Raw genomic sequence first — 16,337 nt, forward strand, 5'->3', positions numbered from 1 at the left:
CGCAGCAGCAGCTGTGCTGTGCTCACCCTGGTGCTGCCTGCCTGCCTTAGTGGTGAGACGATGTGAAAGAAATGCATAGCAGGGCAGGGAAGGACTGTATCTGCTCATGGTTTCTCCAGCTGTTTATTTTCCCATCATCAATTCATGCATCTGATGACACTCCCATGTATTCTTTCAAGTCTCAAGCTCTGGTCTGAGAAACTCAAGGCCTTGAATCTCCTCTTGAGAGTCATTCCTCACCAAGCAAAAGCCCCACACCCTCCTTTAGTGAGAACTTAAAGTTACACGCACTGAACCCACAGTTTTCCATAGCAGCTTTCAAGCATCACCGTTTCCAGCTCTGTCAGGCAGCCCCACCAGCAGCAGACTAAAACTTGGAGCACTTCAGAAACTTCTCAGCCTGGGATGGCTTTTCACATCAGAACCCTATTCCAGCAGTGACGCCGGTGCCCAGCACAGCTCCTCTCCTCTTGTATGTGAAGAAAGCTCAGTTAAAGGTGGAAGATGAGAGTGCGGCAGAAGCAACGGCCGTGCAGCGATTCCTTTGGCGGAGGCAAAGTGGTGCTGATGGAGGAGCTGGGATGAGCAGCCCTGTGGGATGTCAGCCCCAACCACGGGATGCACAGAGGTGCTCACAGAGGTCGGGCAGGAGGATGGAGTCACTGCTAACCGGGAATTCGGGTGAGTGGAAGAGAACAGTCCGCGGCCTGCAGCCCTTGTGCAGAGGCTGTGCTTTGTCCGCCCATCCTGGTGGAAGTGGGTGCTGGAGGCAGAGGGTGAAGCAGCTGTGGTCCAGCAGCACGGGGAGCAGCCCTCCTTTCCAGCCCCGTTCAGGAGCGCTCCCCGCAGTCACACCATGGGCGTCTTCTCTTGTGAAGGGGAACATATGATTTTGAAGCGGCCATCGTTGGGGCTGGGGATCGCCCCGGCACTGCCCATGCTGCATATCCCAGCGTGAGAGGCAGCAGCTCGTTCCCCTGCATGGCAGGAGGGGCTGTGGCACGCTTTGGTCTCCTGCACAGCGGAGCCGTGGCCGGGGAAGCAGAAGCCACAGGTTTCCACTGGCTCTGAGACTTTGCTGCCCGTGGATCCTTCACCAACGCTGCCTGCTTCCACCAGGTGATCTGCAGATAGAGCCATGAAACACTGCAGAGCTGCACCACAGCCTGCAAGGAGGCAGTGCTGGAATTGCAGAGTGTAACTACATGCACTGCTGCTGTGCTTGAAATGCATCGGCTGTGTGTGTCCAGCTGCCCCAAGAGCAGAGGGGTAAATGGGGAAGTGCCTAGGGCAGGAAGGCTGCAGGTGTAGGCTAAAGCAGCTGTCACATTTATAGTGTTACATGTCAGTTGTCTTTTCTTAAGTGCTCCTTTTGCACCGTGTGCAAATGCAGTGGTGCAGTGCTGTACAAGACACAGGGGCTGCTGGCTCGAGGGCCACACAGCGCTGCATGGGCTGGTGAAGTGCTCTGCTCTGTTACCTGAGCTCTGACAACCAAGGTTGAGCACAGGGTATTCAAAAGCAGACGGTAAATCCCTTTTCACCTCTCAGCTGCCCTTAAAAGCAAAGGCTGAAGAACACAGCATCCTCAGAGTCCTGCTCCTTCCCAGGCTGTGTGGCCCATTGCTGGGTTTGTTCCCTCCCAGCCCTGTGCACATAGTGGCTCTGCTTTCAGGTGACAGCCACCCCCGGCTGCCCGTCCCCTCCCAGTGCCCCCAGCACTCACCTTTGGCGGGGTCCTCCCGGCAGTGGCAGGTCCCGGTGCTGGCCTGGCAGGAGCCCACCTCCCCCTTTCTCCGCAGGTGTGTCCAGCCCAGCACCAGGGAGCAGACGAGGGCACAGAGGCAGAGCCCCAGCAGAAGGTACACCACCAGCCACGGCTCCTGTTCCACACACAGCTTCTGTTCCAGTGCAGCTGCGGGAGGTGATGCTGAGATCAGGGCAGCTGGCGGGGAGCGGCTGGCGAGCAGAGATCCTGCGGGGCAGACAGAGAGCAGAGGGCAGAGAGGCACAGAGCAGTGGGTGCCCCATCCCTGGAGGTGCCCGATGCCACGGAGGGGCCCTGAGCGGCCGGAGCTGGGGGGGGCAGCCAGCCCATAGCAGGGGTGGGGCCGCGTGGTCCCTTCCAACCCAACCGTTCTCTGATCTTTAGGGACCACCTTTCCAACCCAAGTCATCCTATGATTCTCTGATCTTTAAGCTTTCTTCCAATCCAAAGCATTCTCAGATTCTGTGAAACCTTTCTGCTGTGTTGCTCACGCTATCAGCTTTCTGACAGGGAGAGGATGCTAACAGCGTTCATGAACTCTGCTTGGGGAGAAGCTGGAAGCGGCCCTGCAGCTTGCATTTCTCGGGGCTGGCAAAGGAGATCTTCTCAACCCCAGTGCAGGACTTGCAGCTCACCCAGGTGGGAAATGCAACAGCTGCATGGACTGCAGCCACACCCTCTATCAGGACAAAGGAGCTGTGCTTGCTGCCTCTTCCTGAGCTTCCATCCCGTAAACTCACACCTCTTCCACCCCTCATCCCCCAGCTTACCTCCACATGCTGCATCGCACTGCTTGGGGTGCTGTCCACACAACGTGCTGCAGTTGATGCATTTTTTCACCAGCTCGTCATAGTAGAAGCCAGCTCTCCTGTTACAGACTGCAGACTCTGCAGGAAGGGAAGGAGAGGAGCAGAGCTCACTGTGAGCACATCCATGGCCCACTGGGGAGGGATGGGGCCACGCACGTGGGTTTGTATGCAGGGTTTGGGGGCAGTGTGCCTCTGCTCCCCTCCCCTGCCATGCAGAGCTCACAGTGCAGCTTTGCACACCTCCTGCTTGAGTTTCTCATTACACACGTAAGCTGCACCTGATGAGTCCCCACCTGATGTGTCCCTTCATTAGGTGACAGCTGTGGGTTATTGGTGTTAATGCAGCTCCAGAAAGGCTCCATCAGACCCCAGGATGGAGCAGAGCAGGGACATCACAGAATTGGGATTGGAAGGGCCCTATCCCCTTGACTGCTGCCCTTTAGATATTGGTCAGCACTGATCAGATCCCTCTCAGCCTTCACAGCCTAGGGCTCTCAGCCTTTCCCATCAGGAGGTGCTCCAGGCCCCCACCACCTCTGCAGCCCTCTGCTGGGCTCTCTCCAGCCATTCCCTGTCTGCCTGGGGCTGAGATCCCAGCCTTGGGCTGCAGATACGGCCTCTCCAGGGCAAAGCAGAGGGGAGGAGCACCTCCCTCACCTGCTGGCCTCAATGCAGTGCACTGCAGGGAACCACTGGTCTTCTGGGCCACCAGGGCACCTTTCTGGCACACAGCTGGTTGTTGGTTAACCATTGGTCACCCTGCTGGCCCCAGAGACAATCAGCTCTTCTCTGCAGAGCCCTTCCCAGCAGCTCAGCCCCAACCTGTACTGACGTGTGCGGTTATCCCTCCCCGGGTTACAGGGCTCAGCACTTGCCCTCGTTGAACCTCCCGGGGTTCCACTCTGCCCAACTCTCCAGCACACGATGACACGGACAACTCTCTGTCGTACTGCACCGAGCTGCTGCCAGAGCCCACTGCTGTGCTCCCCAGCACTTTGGGGTTGCAATTCAACGCCCCACTCACCGCACAGCGCCGTGCACCTCCGTACAGCCGAGCGCCCGCACATGAGGCTGCAGGGGATGCAGGTGCACAGGAGGCTGTCCCAGTACTGCTGGTTGGTGCAGTTGTTCATGGCGGTTTTTCCCAGGCACGTCCCATCCATGGCTGTGAGAGGTGAGGGAAATGTGTGCGGGGTCGGTGCGCTCTGCGCTGAGACCTGTGCAGGGGGACAGCCGTAGTGACCATCAGTACCAACTGCTGAACTGTAAGTCTAGAACGTTCTGAATTCCTCTGTGGCCCCGGGGCTGCTCCTGCCGCCCTGCACGTAATTTCTGACATCTGACTTTGGTGTCTCAGCATCATACCGAAACCCACTTCTGATGTGTCGCATTTTCCTAAGCAGCAGAAAGAACGGCGTCCCTCGGGAGCAGCTCTCAGCAGCACATGGGGGCCCCGAAAATGGGAGTGCTTCTGCTGTTCCCCTCTCTATGGCTGTGCTCGGGGTTGGGGAGAGCAAAGGGATGAGATGCTGGTGGAGACATTGGTGGAGCAGCAGAAAAGCTCGGGACGGATGAAAATTTAAAGGATCCTGTCTCTGTAAGGGTTTCATTCTTAGCAGCCATTTGCTGATGTGGGCACCCACATCCCACTGTGGAGCCACAGCTGTTTCCTGTGGGTCGGCTGCTCTGGATATGGGGAGCTGAAATGTTTGAGGCTCTGAAATGCAGCGCTGAAATCTGCGCAGTACCTCAGCCGGGGCTGCTGCCTTCATGGAGACACAGTTTGATTTCAGTATAGAAATACCCCTGTGCTCCAGGAGGGGTCTGTGTCTCTGCAGTAAGATACAGCCCCTGTAGTCCCAGTTGTTCCATCCACATTGCTATGAGCTGGCTGATGGCAATGTCTGCAGTGCAGCGTGGCTCAGGCCTGCACTCTCCTCCAATGCACATTCAGGACTTTTTGTCCCCCAAGAGATGTCTCCCATGGATGGAGACGAGCTGAGCGCCGTCCTGCAAAGCCAGGCCATGCATCCCCCTGCACCCACCCAGGGCCCAGCACCCAACCTCCATCCAAAGCATCATGCGACCATTCCAGCCCCACAGCACCAAGCATCCCCACTGCCCCACGGTGCTCCCCTCTCCCTTCCAGCCCCTACAAATGCAGCCCCCAGGCCAGCAGCCCCACCCGAGGGTAACTCACACTCAGCTCTCCTGTGGTGCCTATTGTCTCCTGGCTGCTGCCATCGTGCTGCCAGCTCCAGCCCTGCGCACTACTCTGCAGGTTTATAATTAGAGGTAGATTTGATTAATGCCTGGGCCATGTGTTTCCTGGGGCTTCCCCTTATCCCTTCGATGCAAATTGGCCACGCGCACAGCGCAGTGCATTGGCTCCTTGAGCTGCTGGGGGCTCAGGGATGGGGGGCAGGCACTGTCACCAGACACAAAATGGGGATGTCCTGGTCCTGGTCCTCGCAGCAGGGAGAGGTCCTGCGTGGGGAATGCAGATCTGCAGCCCTGGCATCACTTATCTCCATGGGAGCTCTTTCACCTGAGGGAACGGTGCAGAACTGTGCCAGAGGACGATAGGCATGGAACAGCTCCCAGGGCGGTGGGCTCAGCCCCACATTGCTGGAGCTCAGGGGGCATCAGGGCCCTGCTCTCAGACGTCAGGTTTAGGTTTGGGTGGTGCTGTGTGGAGCAGGAGTTGGACTCTATTATTCCCTTCCAACTCGGGATGTTCTGTGATTCCACAGTTGTTCTGCTGAGCAAAACGGACACTCTGGGGTGGGCCAGCTGGCACTGTGTTATTGCTTCCCCAAGCTTTGCAGAGGAAAGGAGCAGCAATGTGAGCACGGGGCTGTGCAGCCAGAAGGATGGCACAATGCACAGTGCAGGTGGGGAGGAGTGATTTCCCACTCAGGGGTACCCCCACACTCCATGGGGTCTCTTTAGAAACAGCAAACCGGGCTGGGCAGCTGCTCTTTTCCTCTTTTTCTATTGATGGAACGTTGATTTCTGCCAGTTTCTCCCCGTTTCCCACAGCACTGCAGCACGCGGCGGTGACTCAGCTCAGCCCGGGGGATGGTTCTGCAGAAGCAGCAGCTGGAGGGGAAGGAAGGAGCGATACCTGCTACTTTCTATAAACATCAGTGGGGCAGCATCAAGGGTTTTCCGTTCAGCACAAAAACTCCTGCCCTGTGTGAGTGGGGCCGTGAGCTGGTGGGGCTGGTGTTGGTAGGATGGAGCTCATCGCCCATGGCAGAGAACGGAGCAGGGGACAGGATGGGCATCCCTGCTGCAGGAGTTCCCATGGATCTACTGCTCTGACTCGAAAGCAAAATCTCACTCAATGGGCTGCGTTCCCCACCATGGGATATCGGAGGTGAATCTGCTCAAAGAGGAGAGCAGCCCAGCACCCCATGGCTGCGTGCAGCCCGCAGCAATGCTGCAGCAGGGAAGCTGTGCACGTATCACAGCTCTGCACGTGTGGCTGGTGGTCAGAGTTATGGTCAGGGTGAAAGATGTAGGAGGGAAGCAGAGGCACACCTGGGAGAGGGTAGCTGCATGGCTGAAATGATGCTATGGAGCCTGGGGAGGAAAATGAGCCCTTTGCTGAGCATCCCTGTGGTTGTTCATGCTGCAGCCTCAGCCCGTGAGCTCAGTGCTCCAGGAGCCCATGGGCTGCCCACCTGCAGGGCTGGCAGCAAAGGAAAATGTGATGTTGGCACTGTGAGCGTGGCAGAGCCAGGCCTGGAGCTCCAGCCACATCTCTGCAGCTCTTGGGACTTTGCAGGGGAAACCTGCCTCTGCAAATAGCAGCAGGATACTTGCAGTTTCCACTCTGTGTGCCCTCAAGAGGGAAGTGAAAAACACTTGGGGGTGCTTTGTCCCTCCTCAGTGAGCAGAGGAAGGCCCTGAGAGCTCAGCTTTAAAATTCTCAGCTCGTGCTGTGACTGGGACCTCGTTCCCTGGTCGGTACCTCCAAGCAGCACTGGCCCTCCCGTGACCTCTGAGGTGGCACACGGCTCTCAAGTGCTGCCAAACACCAGCGCCCAGAGCAATGCTTTCCTGGGCTATTTTGCTCAGGACTTGCTGCTTTCTGCATTCCCTGTGCTCACCCAGGACTGGACCTTGGCCAAGGTATTTCTTGCACACATGCACCCTGTGAGATCCAAAAAAAGGCTGGGAGGAGGGTGGGGGGGGGGAGGGAAAGAGGAGACGTTTAGAATCGAAACTGAGCAGAGCACAGATGGTGTCGAGCTCATTTCTTTCACCCTGGCTCCCTGCAGACACCTCTCGAACGGCCGTGGCCGCGATGCGGACGGTGCTCCGCGCGTCCCCCGGGGATGCCGCTCCTCGATCACAGCGGCACGACAGCCCACAGCCGCTCCTTCTGCTGAGCGGCTCCGCACCGCCACCCGCAGCCGGGAGCCCCCGGAGGGGACGCGGGGGAGCGACAGCGCGAAGTGCTGCTCCGCACCGGGAGGTGGCAGCCTCGGTTCGCTCAGTTCCGCGCTGCGGTTCCCGCAGCCCCGCAGCCCCGCAGCCCATACCGAAGTGGGAGGTTCCGCAGCCCACGTGCGGCTCGTTTTGCATCACGGCCTCGTTCTGCTGTCGTCGCGTGGGGGCTTCGCCATAAGGATGCTCGGAACCCATCCGTGTCTCCGTGCCGTGGGGTCTGACCCTGCAGCTGTGCTGGGTGCCGTCCCAGGGCGAAAGTGTCTCGCCAAAACCCGGTGCAGAAGAGGAAAGTTACCAAAAATCAGGCTGGCTCCCCAAATCTGGCTCCCTCTGGGGTAAGCGTTCCCTGTACCAGTGCTGCCACAGAAGCACCATGATGTGTGCCAGGACCAAAGCACCACGATGTGTACCAAAGCACCATTGATGCGTGCAGCATTTTCATGAGCAAATCCTTACCATCGCCCCGTCCCACATCCAGCATTCAGAGGGTCCCATCCCGACAGCCCCAGCGAAGGGCCGTTCCCTGCACTGGGCTGAGGGTGTTGCAGGAGGAGGGTTGCTCCTTGCAGGAGCAGGCTTGCAGGATGTGAGTTAATGCAGTTAATTTTTAATGCTGAAAAACCCTGGGGAAATTCCATGGGGCTGGAGGGAGGCCAGCGGGAGCCGAATGGGTAAAGGGGATAAAAGGGCCGACCCTGGGAATTACAGAGCAGGTAGGGCTGATGGCGGTCCCCTGGCAAATGATGGGCTGGGTAATTGGGGACAGTGTCAGCCCAAAATTAGAAGCTAAAAATATAACTAAGGTCGTTAGTTTGGTTTCATGGATGGCAGCGCCTGTCAAGTGAGGCGGCTTGGGGTTTGGCACGGCTCTGGGCTGGCGGATCGCTAATTGCGTGCTGTGTAACGACTGTCTGCAATGCAGCTCATTGACGGCCAGGTGATGTTTCCCTTTGTAAAAGCTGCATGATGTGGAGTCACTGGAGCACACCTGGGGGGCAGCCGAGGGGCTGTGCATGGGGTGTGCCCTCTGTGGGGAACATCCCTGGTGCTGATGGGAACAGAAGGCTGGTGAGCAGTACAAGAAGGGGACGTGATGGGGATCTGCTCTGCCCGGGCACCCAGTCAAAATCTGGGGGGAACAAAAGAGCCAGACTTTCCCCACTGAAGGCAGGAAGCAGCTGTGGGATATGGTCCCTCACAGCCTGACTGGGAGAGTCATTAACCATTGGCCCAGTTTTAAGAGGAGGGTATGAACTCGCATTCACTGAATGAGAGGAAATCTCTGCTTGCTGGGATGTGGTTTAACCCAGCTGTGTGCATGTGTGCAAAGCAGGGGCTGTGCAGGACCCCTGTGCATGCTGCACTCTGTGCTTGGCTGCAGCAGCTGCAGCTGAGCGCTGTGTGTTTCTCCCAGAGGTTCATGTGGGTCCTTTAGCTTTCCCAATGGGAAGGCTGGGTGCAGGCTTTAAGCCACCTGGGGGCTTTGCTCCATCCGTGAGGCTGTTTTCGCCCATGCGCATTTCCAAGCAGCAGTTTTCCTGTGTTAGATGCATGGCTTTGCACTCTGAGCCCTCCCCAATGCCCTGGGCATCCGTCCGTCTGGCTCCATGTAATGATGGCCAGGTGTGGGGTGGGGATGTGTGGGGAGACGGGCTGCCCTGGGTCATGCATGCAGAGAAGAGCTCTTCTGGATGCTCCTTGGGCCACGTGTCTCACATCCCCATCCCACCGATGCCCTCACATTGGATACTCCTGGTGGCACCTCCAGGCAGTGATGCGGCTCTCCTTTGTGCTGGGCATCCCAGTGCCATCGAGTGCCTTTCTGGAGCAGGAGGGCATTGTGCTGCCCATCCCAAAGCAGGACCCGGTGAGTAACACCTCCTGCTTGTTTACCTGCTGCTGGGGCTCCGCTTGGGCTCACTGACTCACACAGCTCCTTCCCCTTCTGCCACTGCAGCTCCTGATGAATACTTTCCATTTTCCTATATTACTTTAATTGCTCTACTTTGGGAAAACTGCTCCAGACCAGCTCTGGGCTGCCATGCCCCAACCGAATGTCCCAAAATGGGGATGGTGGGGACATGGCACGCAAAGAAACACTCTGTGCCACGGCCATGCCCATGATACGGTCACGTAGGAAAAGTCACAAGTGATGGATTCTCAGCAGCCCTGCTTTCTGCGCACGGCCGAGGCAGCATGGCTGAATGCAGCCTGACAGGTTCACAGAGAGGCCCGTCCTGTTCTGTGGGATATTTGGAGAGCTGCAGCCAGCCCAGCACCAGCCCCAGCATCACCAGCATCACCAGCAGCACCAGCCGCATCCCCACAAACTGTCGGCCCTGGTGCCAGGTCACAGCCCTGAGCCACCACGAGCTGGGCTGGCACTGCTGGGGATGCCAACCCCATGTCCTGTGGTGCACAGGGAATCACAGCCCCTGATCTGCCTCAGGGACACGCGGTGTCCCCTGCACGGCATCTGGGGACACAGCAGCCCCCTGCAGTGCTTGAATGCACCTCACACTCATCCCCGCTCCATTTGGGGTGCACGGGGCGTAGGGTGTGCCATGTCCCCATCGTGGGATGAAAGGAGGGCTTGGGGGCAGAAGAGCTTTTTGAGGACACCATCTGTGCTCCGAGGGGCCGTGGTTGATAAGCACACATGGTGATGGCATCAGGGATGCAAACACAGAGGGCGTTGCTCCTTGCAGGGCAAAGGGCCGTGTGTGTTCTGCAGCGCTGGGCTGAGGAGGAAGGTGAGAATGCACCCAAAGCAGCGAAGCGTGGCGGAGCGCACGGCCCCCCAGGAGCACCGCGAGCAAGCAACGCTGGCAGGAGAGAGAACGATGATTAAAGCAGCCTTTGATGAAGCCCCAAATTAATAAAGCAGCGAGCCACCGTGTCGCTCTGTATTTATTGGAGGATGAAGGCGCGGAGCCGGCGCGGGGACCCACATCAAACAGCGGGGCAGCGCCGGGCGGGGATCGGCGGCTGCGTCCCCGTTCCGTCCCCATCCCCAGCCCCGCTTTAGGGCCCTTACCGCCACCAGGGCACGTTAACGCACTGCTCTGCATCGGGTCGCACCGCGCAGGGCAAACAGAGGAGTTCCTGGGGGCCCCAGGGCGGTGGCTGCACCCTCATTCCCTGCTTTTGTCCTCGCTGTCGCACATTGCGGAGCGTTGGCTGTGCCCCCCCCACCCCTCACATTGGGGTGTCCTGGAGGTCGGGGCTGTGCCTCAGGTTGGTGGCCCCGCACCGCAATGCCCGGGGGGGTCCGTGCACCGCCGGAGGATCCGGGCACGGTGTGGAGGGTCAATGTGGGGCTGGGGGTCACGCAGGGTGGGAGGAGTCGATGAACGGCACAGGGACACTTATGGGGCGGAGATGGCGGTCTCATTGCAAGGGGGGGGGGTGGGGGCCACGCACAGCGCGGGGGGAGCGCGCGGTGTTTGTTTAGGCCGTGCCCGGCGGGGGGCAGCGCGCAGCTCCGCGCACAACGCAGGGCCTCACACCGCCCCCCCCCCCTGCCGCGAGGTCCGGCCCCGCCTCCAGCTGTCAGCACCGCCCCTCCCCCACGGCCCGGCGGAGAGGAGGAGCCCACAGGCGGCGCGCCGCGCCCTCCCCTCTCCTTGCGGCCCATTGGCCGCGACGGCCTTTTGTTACCGTCGTCTTCCCTTCGCTATTGGTGGGAGCCGCCGTCCGTCAGCGCTTTGGCACCGCCCCCTTCCCTCTGGCTCCGGAGGTGGAAACTTTGGGGGCAGCGCAGCGTCGGCCCCGCGCCGTTCCGCGCCTCTCCGCTCCGCGCGGCCCCGCCCGCAGCCCCGCCCCGCCCCGCCCCGCCCCGCGCCGCCGCGGCCCCGCGCGCCCCTTCCCTGCGCCGTTCGGCCCCGCTCGTCCGCTGAGCGCCGTGCCCCCGCTTTTTTAATTCCCTCTTTTTTTGTTGTTGTTGTTATTATTTTTATTTCCGATTTTTGTTGTTGTTAATTATTTTTTTCTCGATTCTCACCCCCACCCCCACATCCCGAGTGTTTTTGTTGCTGGTGGCGGCGGTGGTTTCGATTTTTTTTGTTGTTGTTGTTGTTGTTCGAATTTCTCCTTCGGATCTCCGCTCTCCCGCCGAGCCCGGCTCTCCGCGCAGGCCGCGGCCCGCGATGGGCGCGGTGGTGGCGGTGCGGCGGTGCGGGCGCTCCGCGGGGCGCTGAGCGGACGCGGAGCGGCGCGGGGCGCGCCATGGCCGCCAAGGACAACCCGTGCAGGAAGTTCCAGGCCAACATCTTCAACAAGAGCAAGTGCCAGAACTGCTTCAAGCCCCGCGAGTCCCACCTGCTCAACGACGAGGATCTCAACCAGGTGGGACCGGTCCCGAAATCCTCTCTTTTTTTTCCCCAGAAATCCGCTCGGCTCTGCCCCGCGTTCTGTCCCGGCGCTTCTGAGCCCCGAGTGCCGTGTGGTGGCTGTGGGAGCTGTGGATATCACAGCGTCTTGCGGGTGTTTGGTGGCCGTGTGGGCAGCAGAGGGTCCCATAGGTGCTTGGTGGCCCTGTGGATAGCTCGGGGTCCTATGGATAGCATCGGGTCCTGTGTGTGCCTGGTGGTTCCATAGATTGCTCACCATATGGTTCTTAGGGTCCTGTAGGTACTTGGTAGCTTAGGGCCCTATGGACAGGATAAGGTCCCCGAGGTGATTGGTAGCCCCATAGGTAGCACCCCATAGGAGATCCTATGGATGCCATACGGTCCCATAGGTCCCTGGTAACCCTGTGGATAGTTCGAGATCCTATGGATAGCATAGGGTGCCATGGGTGCTTGATGGATCCATAGATAGCTCAGGATCCTATAGATTGTATAGAGTTCTGTGAGTGCCTGTTGGCCCCCTGGGTATAGCTGGGGCTCCTTTGGATAGCATGGAGTTCCATAGGTGCTTCCAGGCCCTTTGGATAGCCCAGGATCCTACAGATAGCATAGGGTCCCATGAGTACCTTGTGGCCCTGTAGATAGCCCAGGATCCTACTGATAGCATAACGTCCCATGGGGGCTGAGTGGCCCCATGGATAGATTGGGGTTATATGGATAACATAACATCTCATAGCTTTGTGCTGGCCTCATAGTTTGCAGAGGGTCCTGTGGGATCTCTGGGTGTCCCATGGATAGCCTGGTGCCCCATTGGTGCTCCCAACAACAACATGGGCTGTTATGGGTCCCACAGGCGCCTGCTGAACTCATGGGTGTGCTGGGGCCCATGGATTCTGTGGGGGGGGTCAGGCACTCCATGGCTGATCCTTGCTCCCATAGTGTGTCTGAAGATCCGGTGGGGATCCAGTGGTCCCATGGATAAATGGAGGTCCCATGGGAGCCCTTTGCCCCCTCTGGGTCCCTGTCCATGTTGGGGTGTAAACAACACAGCCCCCCTGGATCCTCTGGGCATGGCCCCCTGCCCTATAACACCCCAAATTTCCTATGGAAAGGGCAGAAGGTGGCAGTAGGTTTTGGGGTTGTGGAGGGAGAAATGGGCCTTCCTCCTCCTTCCCTTCCTCTTCCTCCTCAGAGCCTTTGCACACCCCCGTGGGGCAGCACCCAGCCCTATGGGGAGGTTTGGGGTGGGGGGAAGGGGGGATGCAGCCCCATGCTGCCCCCGTCCGGCACTGTGCTGGGGTGGGGGCTGCCATCTCTGCTCCCGATCCTATTATGGCAATGAGATCAGACATATTGCTGTGCTTGCTGGGGGCGGGGGGGGAGGGGGGGGGACACCACATAATGAAATCTGAGGGCTAATATGGAAAAAATGTAACTGGAAAAAACGCTGTGCTGTGTGCGGGAAGGGGCGGGCAGCCGTGCCCAGACAAAGGAGCGTCCTTGGGGGTGAACGGGGTGAGACCCCCAGGGTCTGATTGTCCCCTCCTGCTGTCCCTCGTGGGGTTCCACTGCCATCATGTTGCTTTTAGGAGGGGGGGTTCACAGCGCTGCACGCTGCTCCCTGCAGCAGAGGGTGCAGGGGATGGGGGGAGAGGCCCCCAGCCCGCTTGCTTTGTCCCAGAGGTCAGGGTCATCCCGGGGATCAGATCTGTGCCCAGGGTTGGGCGTTTCACTGGGGGAAGCGTTGCGATCTCACTCAGCTTCTCCCCCGCAGCCCGGGCAGAACCATCCCACCGCTCCCCGATAAGATGGAGGCTCCGGAGCGTGTGATGCACGCAGCCGCGGCCCCGCTGCTTCCAGCGGCGCTTTGGGGTCTGTGCTCTGCTGTGAGCACCCATGTGTGGTGGGCTCCAGGCACCCGGTGTGACAGCATGGCACAACTCCCCATCTCCACTTCTATTTTTTGTTGTTGTTGTTGTTATTATTATTATTATTTTGGTAATCATTATGACTTTTAACCCCCACGCGGGCGCCGGGAGCCCCGCTGTCCATTGGTGACCCATCGCAAACCTTTGGCAGTGTTGGTGGGTTGGGATTGGTGCCCCAGGGGCAGCCCCCAGCCCCGGATTAGCTGCAGCTCCCGGTAATCGGGCTTCAAAGGGCCGCGGGGCTCTAAGTCCCAAATCCTGCTCCGTTCACGAGTTGTTTGTGTGGGTTCGGTGCAGTGCGGGGCGGCCCCGTGGGTGCCATGGGAAAACATGGGTGGGGGTTGCTGTGCTCCCCCCGGCGTGAGCTGGAGCCCTGATCTCAGTGCGTGGTGCTGCCTCGTTCCCTGTGATCCCCATTTTGGAGTTTCTCAGCTTCTTGGTGGGGTGCATCGGCACCCGAACCCCCTCAGCTCCTGCAGTCCGTGGGGAAAATGAAGCCCCACGATGGGAATTGACTTCAGCATCACACTTGGCCTGGGTGGGAGGAGAGCGGAGCGCAGCTCCGTCGCTTTAATTCTCCCTTGGGGGCACAGGACTGGCACAGAGCAGGAACTTGAGGACGTCCTCCCAGCTCCCCATGTCTTCTTGCCCTTATTTTTGGCATGGGCACCCCAAGGACCACCCAGCAGGAACGTGGCACTCGCAGACTTTTCCCACCACCATCCCCAGCAGTGAGTTTGAATATTTTCACGGCTCTCCTTTAGACATTATTGCTTTCCTTCTGTTCTGGACACCAAACAGCCAGATGGGAAGCAGCAGCTCCGGGTGCCCCACTGCTGGCTGCGTGAGCACCAGAACTTTGCTTTAGGGCGCTGTGTTGATGCAGCTGTGTGGGCAGAGGGCTCATGTCCCTGGGGATGAGTGGGGCTGGCTCCAGTGCATCGTCCCCCCATGCCCTGTCAGCTATGGGGCTGTGTGATCCCAAGTCCCAGCTCTGCGTGTTGCTGCAGGACAGCGGGGGAGGGGTTGTATCCTGGGCACGCTTTCACCTCCACCCCCTACTCGGCGTGGGAGGAGAAGCCCCCTCGTTCCTGGAAAGCAGCCCCCGCTGTATCACGCTGCAAAAATCCGCCTGTCATTCACTAATGGTTAGAGCCGAGCAGGGGAAGGTTCTCTGCAAATGTCAAAGCTGCCTGCGCCAGCTGCTGCTGCTGGCAGGAATTTGGAAGCAGGGCAATGCCCGGTGCCCCATGCCCTGCACTCCTACACCGGGGAGCCCTGGCCCCTTTGCACGTTTACACACTGCTGTTGGTCTGCACGGCGCCGCTCCTTATCTGCTGTGGCACCCGAGGAAGCGATAAATCCCCGCTCCGGCATTCAGAGCTGCTGCTGCTCAGTGCTGGGGAAGCGCTGCTGCAGGGCACGGCCGTGTGCCTGGGGCAGGTTTGCAGGGTCCTTTCCCCCACCTTGTAGCTGTGCCGTGCAGATGTGTTTTTGTGGGAGAGGCTGCACGCTGCTGTGCCTGCATACCTAGCTGCCACCACTCATGGGGTTGCTGCTGGGGGGTGACTCCCATGGGCTGAGTGCTGCAGGGCTCTGTAGTCCTTGCTGCATCTCCTGGCAGCACGCAGAGCACAAAGCAGCACCCATCCATTCCTGCGAGCAGTGCTAAGGGGAGGGCAGCCTGCTTGGCTTTATGCCCTATTCCCACCCCAGTGCTGTGACACCTTCCCCATTCCGACTTGCCCACAGAGACAGATGAGCTGTGCAGAGCTGCAGGTGTCCGGGTTCCCTACTTGAGGTTGGTGGTGATGACCTCCCTTTGAGCTGTGCCAGGAAAGGAGACCACAAACAGAGATCTTGTAGTCGGTGTCCAACTTGTGGGGTTGCTTCTGCCTCCAGAAAGGCTGTTATTGCTGTTTGGTTTTGGGGGAGATGTGTGCATCTGTGTGGGCTGGGGCTGATGGTGCAGCTCTACCTGGGGCAGCAATATCCTCATGGTGCCAGTCTGTGTCTGGCCCCATCACCCAGCTCCACGTGCTGTCACGGAATCATAGAATCGAATCACAGAGTCATTAATGTTGGAGAAGACTTCTCAGAACACCACGTCCAACTGCTGAGCCATCCCCACCCTGCCACCAAACCTCATCCCTGTGCCACCAAACCTCGTCCCCATGCCACGTGCACACAGCCCCGCTCCAGGGCCCTGTGCTGCCCGTTGGAAAGGAGTGACCTGGCACTGCCCCACAGCGCTGGGGATGTGTGAGGGTTCTGCATTACCCCAATCCTGGAGCCGTGCTCAGAAGCTGTGCGTGCCCATGGAGCACCAGGACAGAAGGACAGACGGACGCAGTGACTGGGGCAGGGTGTGGGTAACCAAGAGCAGGTGATGGGCACAGCACAGCCCCCAGCAGGGCACCCCACCGGGCTGTGAAGCTAAGCAGGGCCAGGCAGGGTGGGGGGTGGGATGGGTACCTGGGTGTGCCGCAGAGGTGCGACCGGAAGCAGCTCGGTGACGCCGGGGCGTTGCTGCCTGAGTCAGCTCTGCCAGTCCCACGGGGCTGTGGGGCTCCCACCCGGCACAGCACTATCTCTGTGCCCCTCTTCACGGCCGGGTGGCTTCTTCAGCACCCCCGGCCTGTTGGCTTCATCACTGGAGAAACTGGCTCTGGTCTTCTGCCCACCCCAGGAATACTAGGATTGCTGCAACATTGTTCTCTGGATCTGCTCGGATAGGGAAGTCTCGCTTTGAGCCGTGCCCACGGACCTTATTTTAACCCAATGCAGGTGCAGTGGATTTATTCTGGGCGCAGTGTGTGCTCACATCCTTCTATTTGTGCCTCTCCGGGCACCGCTTTTGGCAGCAGTTTGTTTGGGTTTGGCTTTAAAAAGCGCTTCTCTGCGGGGGACAGAGCTGGGCTGCCCATGCGCTGGGTGCTAACTTGTACCTTGTGGCTGTTTTGGTTTTGGTATCTGAAATTGGATGTTTCTGCCCGAATAAGTACGGTCTTCCAATTGTGCT

General features: G+C 59.2%; 2 protein-coding genes and 1 long non-coding RNA gene across 12 annotated transcripts in view; 2 read left to right on the plus strand and 1 right to left on the minus strand.

Annotated features, from left to right (window-relative positions):
- Positions 1–92: 92 nt before the first annotated feature.
- TNFRSF13B (TNF receptor superfamily member 13B) lies at positions 93–4,922 on the minus strand. 3 transcript variants are annotated; one of them, XM_003210606.5, is made up of 5 exons: positions 4,778–4,922; positions 3,602–3,794; positions 2,539–2,655; positions 1,727–1,975; positions 93–1,124 (listed from the first exon to the last, which is right to left on the minus strand). In XM_003210606.5, exons 2-5 carry the CDS (start codon positions 3,738–3,740, stop codon positions 850–852), a joined length of 780 nt encoding a protein of 259 aa, XP_003210654.1. In that variant the 5' UTR covers positions 3,741–3,794; positions 4,778–4,922; the 3' UTR covers positions 93–849. The 3 variants fall into 3 exon arrangements, with proteins under 3 accessions (XP_003210654.1, XP_085094040.1, XP_085094041.1); XM_085237914.1 differs by having other exon boundaries at positions 93–1,166; XM_085237915.1 differs by lacking the exon at positions 4,778–4,922 and having other exon boundaries at positions 93–1,166; positions 3,602–3,898.
- Positions 4,923–6,446: 1,524 nt separating this feature from the next.
- Positions 6,447–9,937, plus strand: LOC146543230 (uncharacterized). The gene is made up of 3 exons (XR_014886758.1): positions 6,447–6,717; positions 6,867–7,373; positions 9,747–9,937. It is a non-coding gene; the product is annotated as an uncharacterized LOC146543230 (long non-coding RNA).
- Positions 9,938–10,840: 903 nt separating this feature from the next.
- The window catches only part of MPRIP (myosin phosphatase Rho interacting protein), a 58,152-nt gene continuing 52,655 nt past the window's right edge, over positions 10,841–16,337 (plus strand). For 5 of the 8 annotated variants that reach the window (XM_085238010.1, XM_085238009.1, XM_085238007.1 and 2 more), the window contains exon 1: positions 10,842–11,385. In XM_085238010.1, the coding sequence (XP_085094136.1) occupies positions 11,266–11,385 (120 nt within the window). In that variant the 5' untranslated portion in view covers positions 10,842–11,265. Of the gene's footprint in view, positions 11,386–15,861; positions 16,103–16,337 lie in introns of those variants that run through there. The other 3 variants (XM_085238008.1, XM_085238014.1, XM_085238013.1) reach the window with 3 other exon arrangements.

The sequence above is a fragment of the Meleagris gallopavo genome, chromosome 16 (genome assembly GCF_905368555.1).
Source record: "Meleagris gallopavo chromosome 16, MGAL_WU_HG_1.1, whole genome shotgun sequence".
Lineage (NCBI taxonomy): Eukaryota > Metazoa > Chordata > Aves > Galliformes > Phasianidae > Meleagris > Meleagris gallopavo.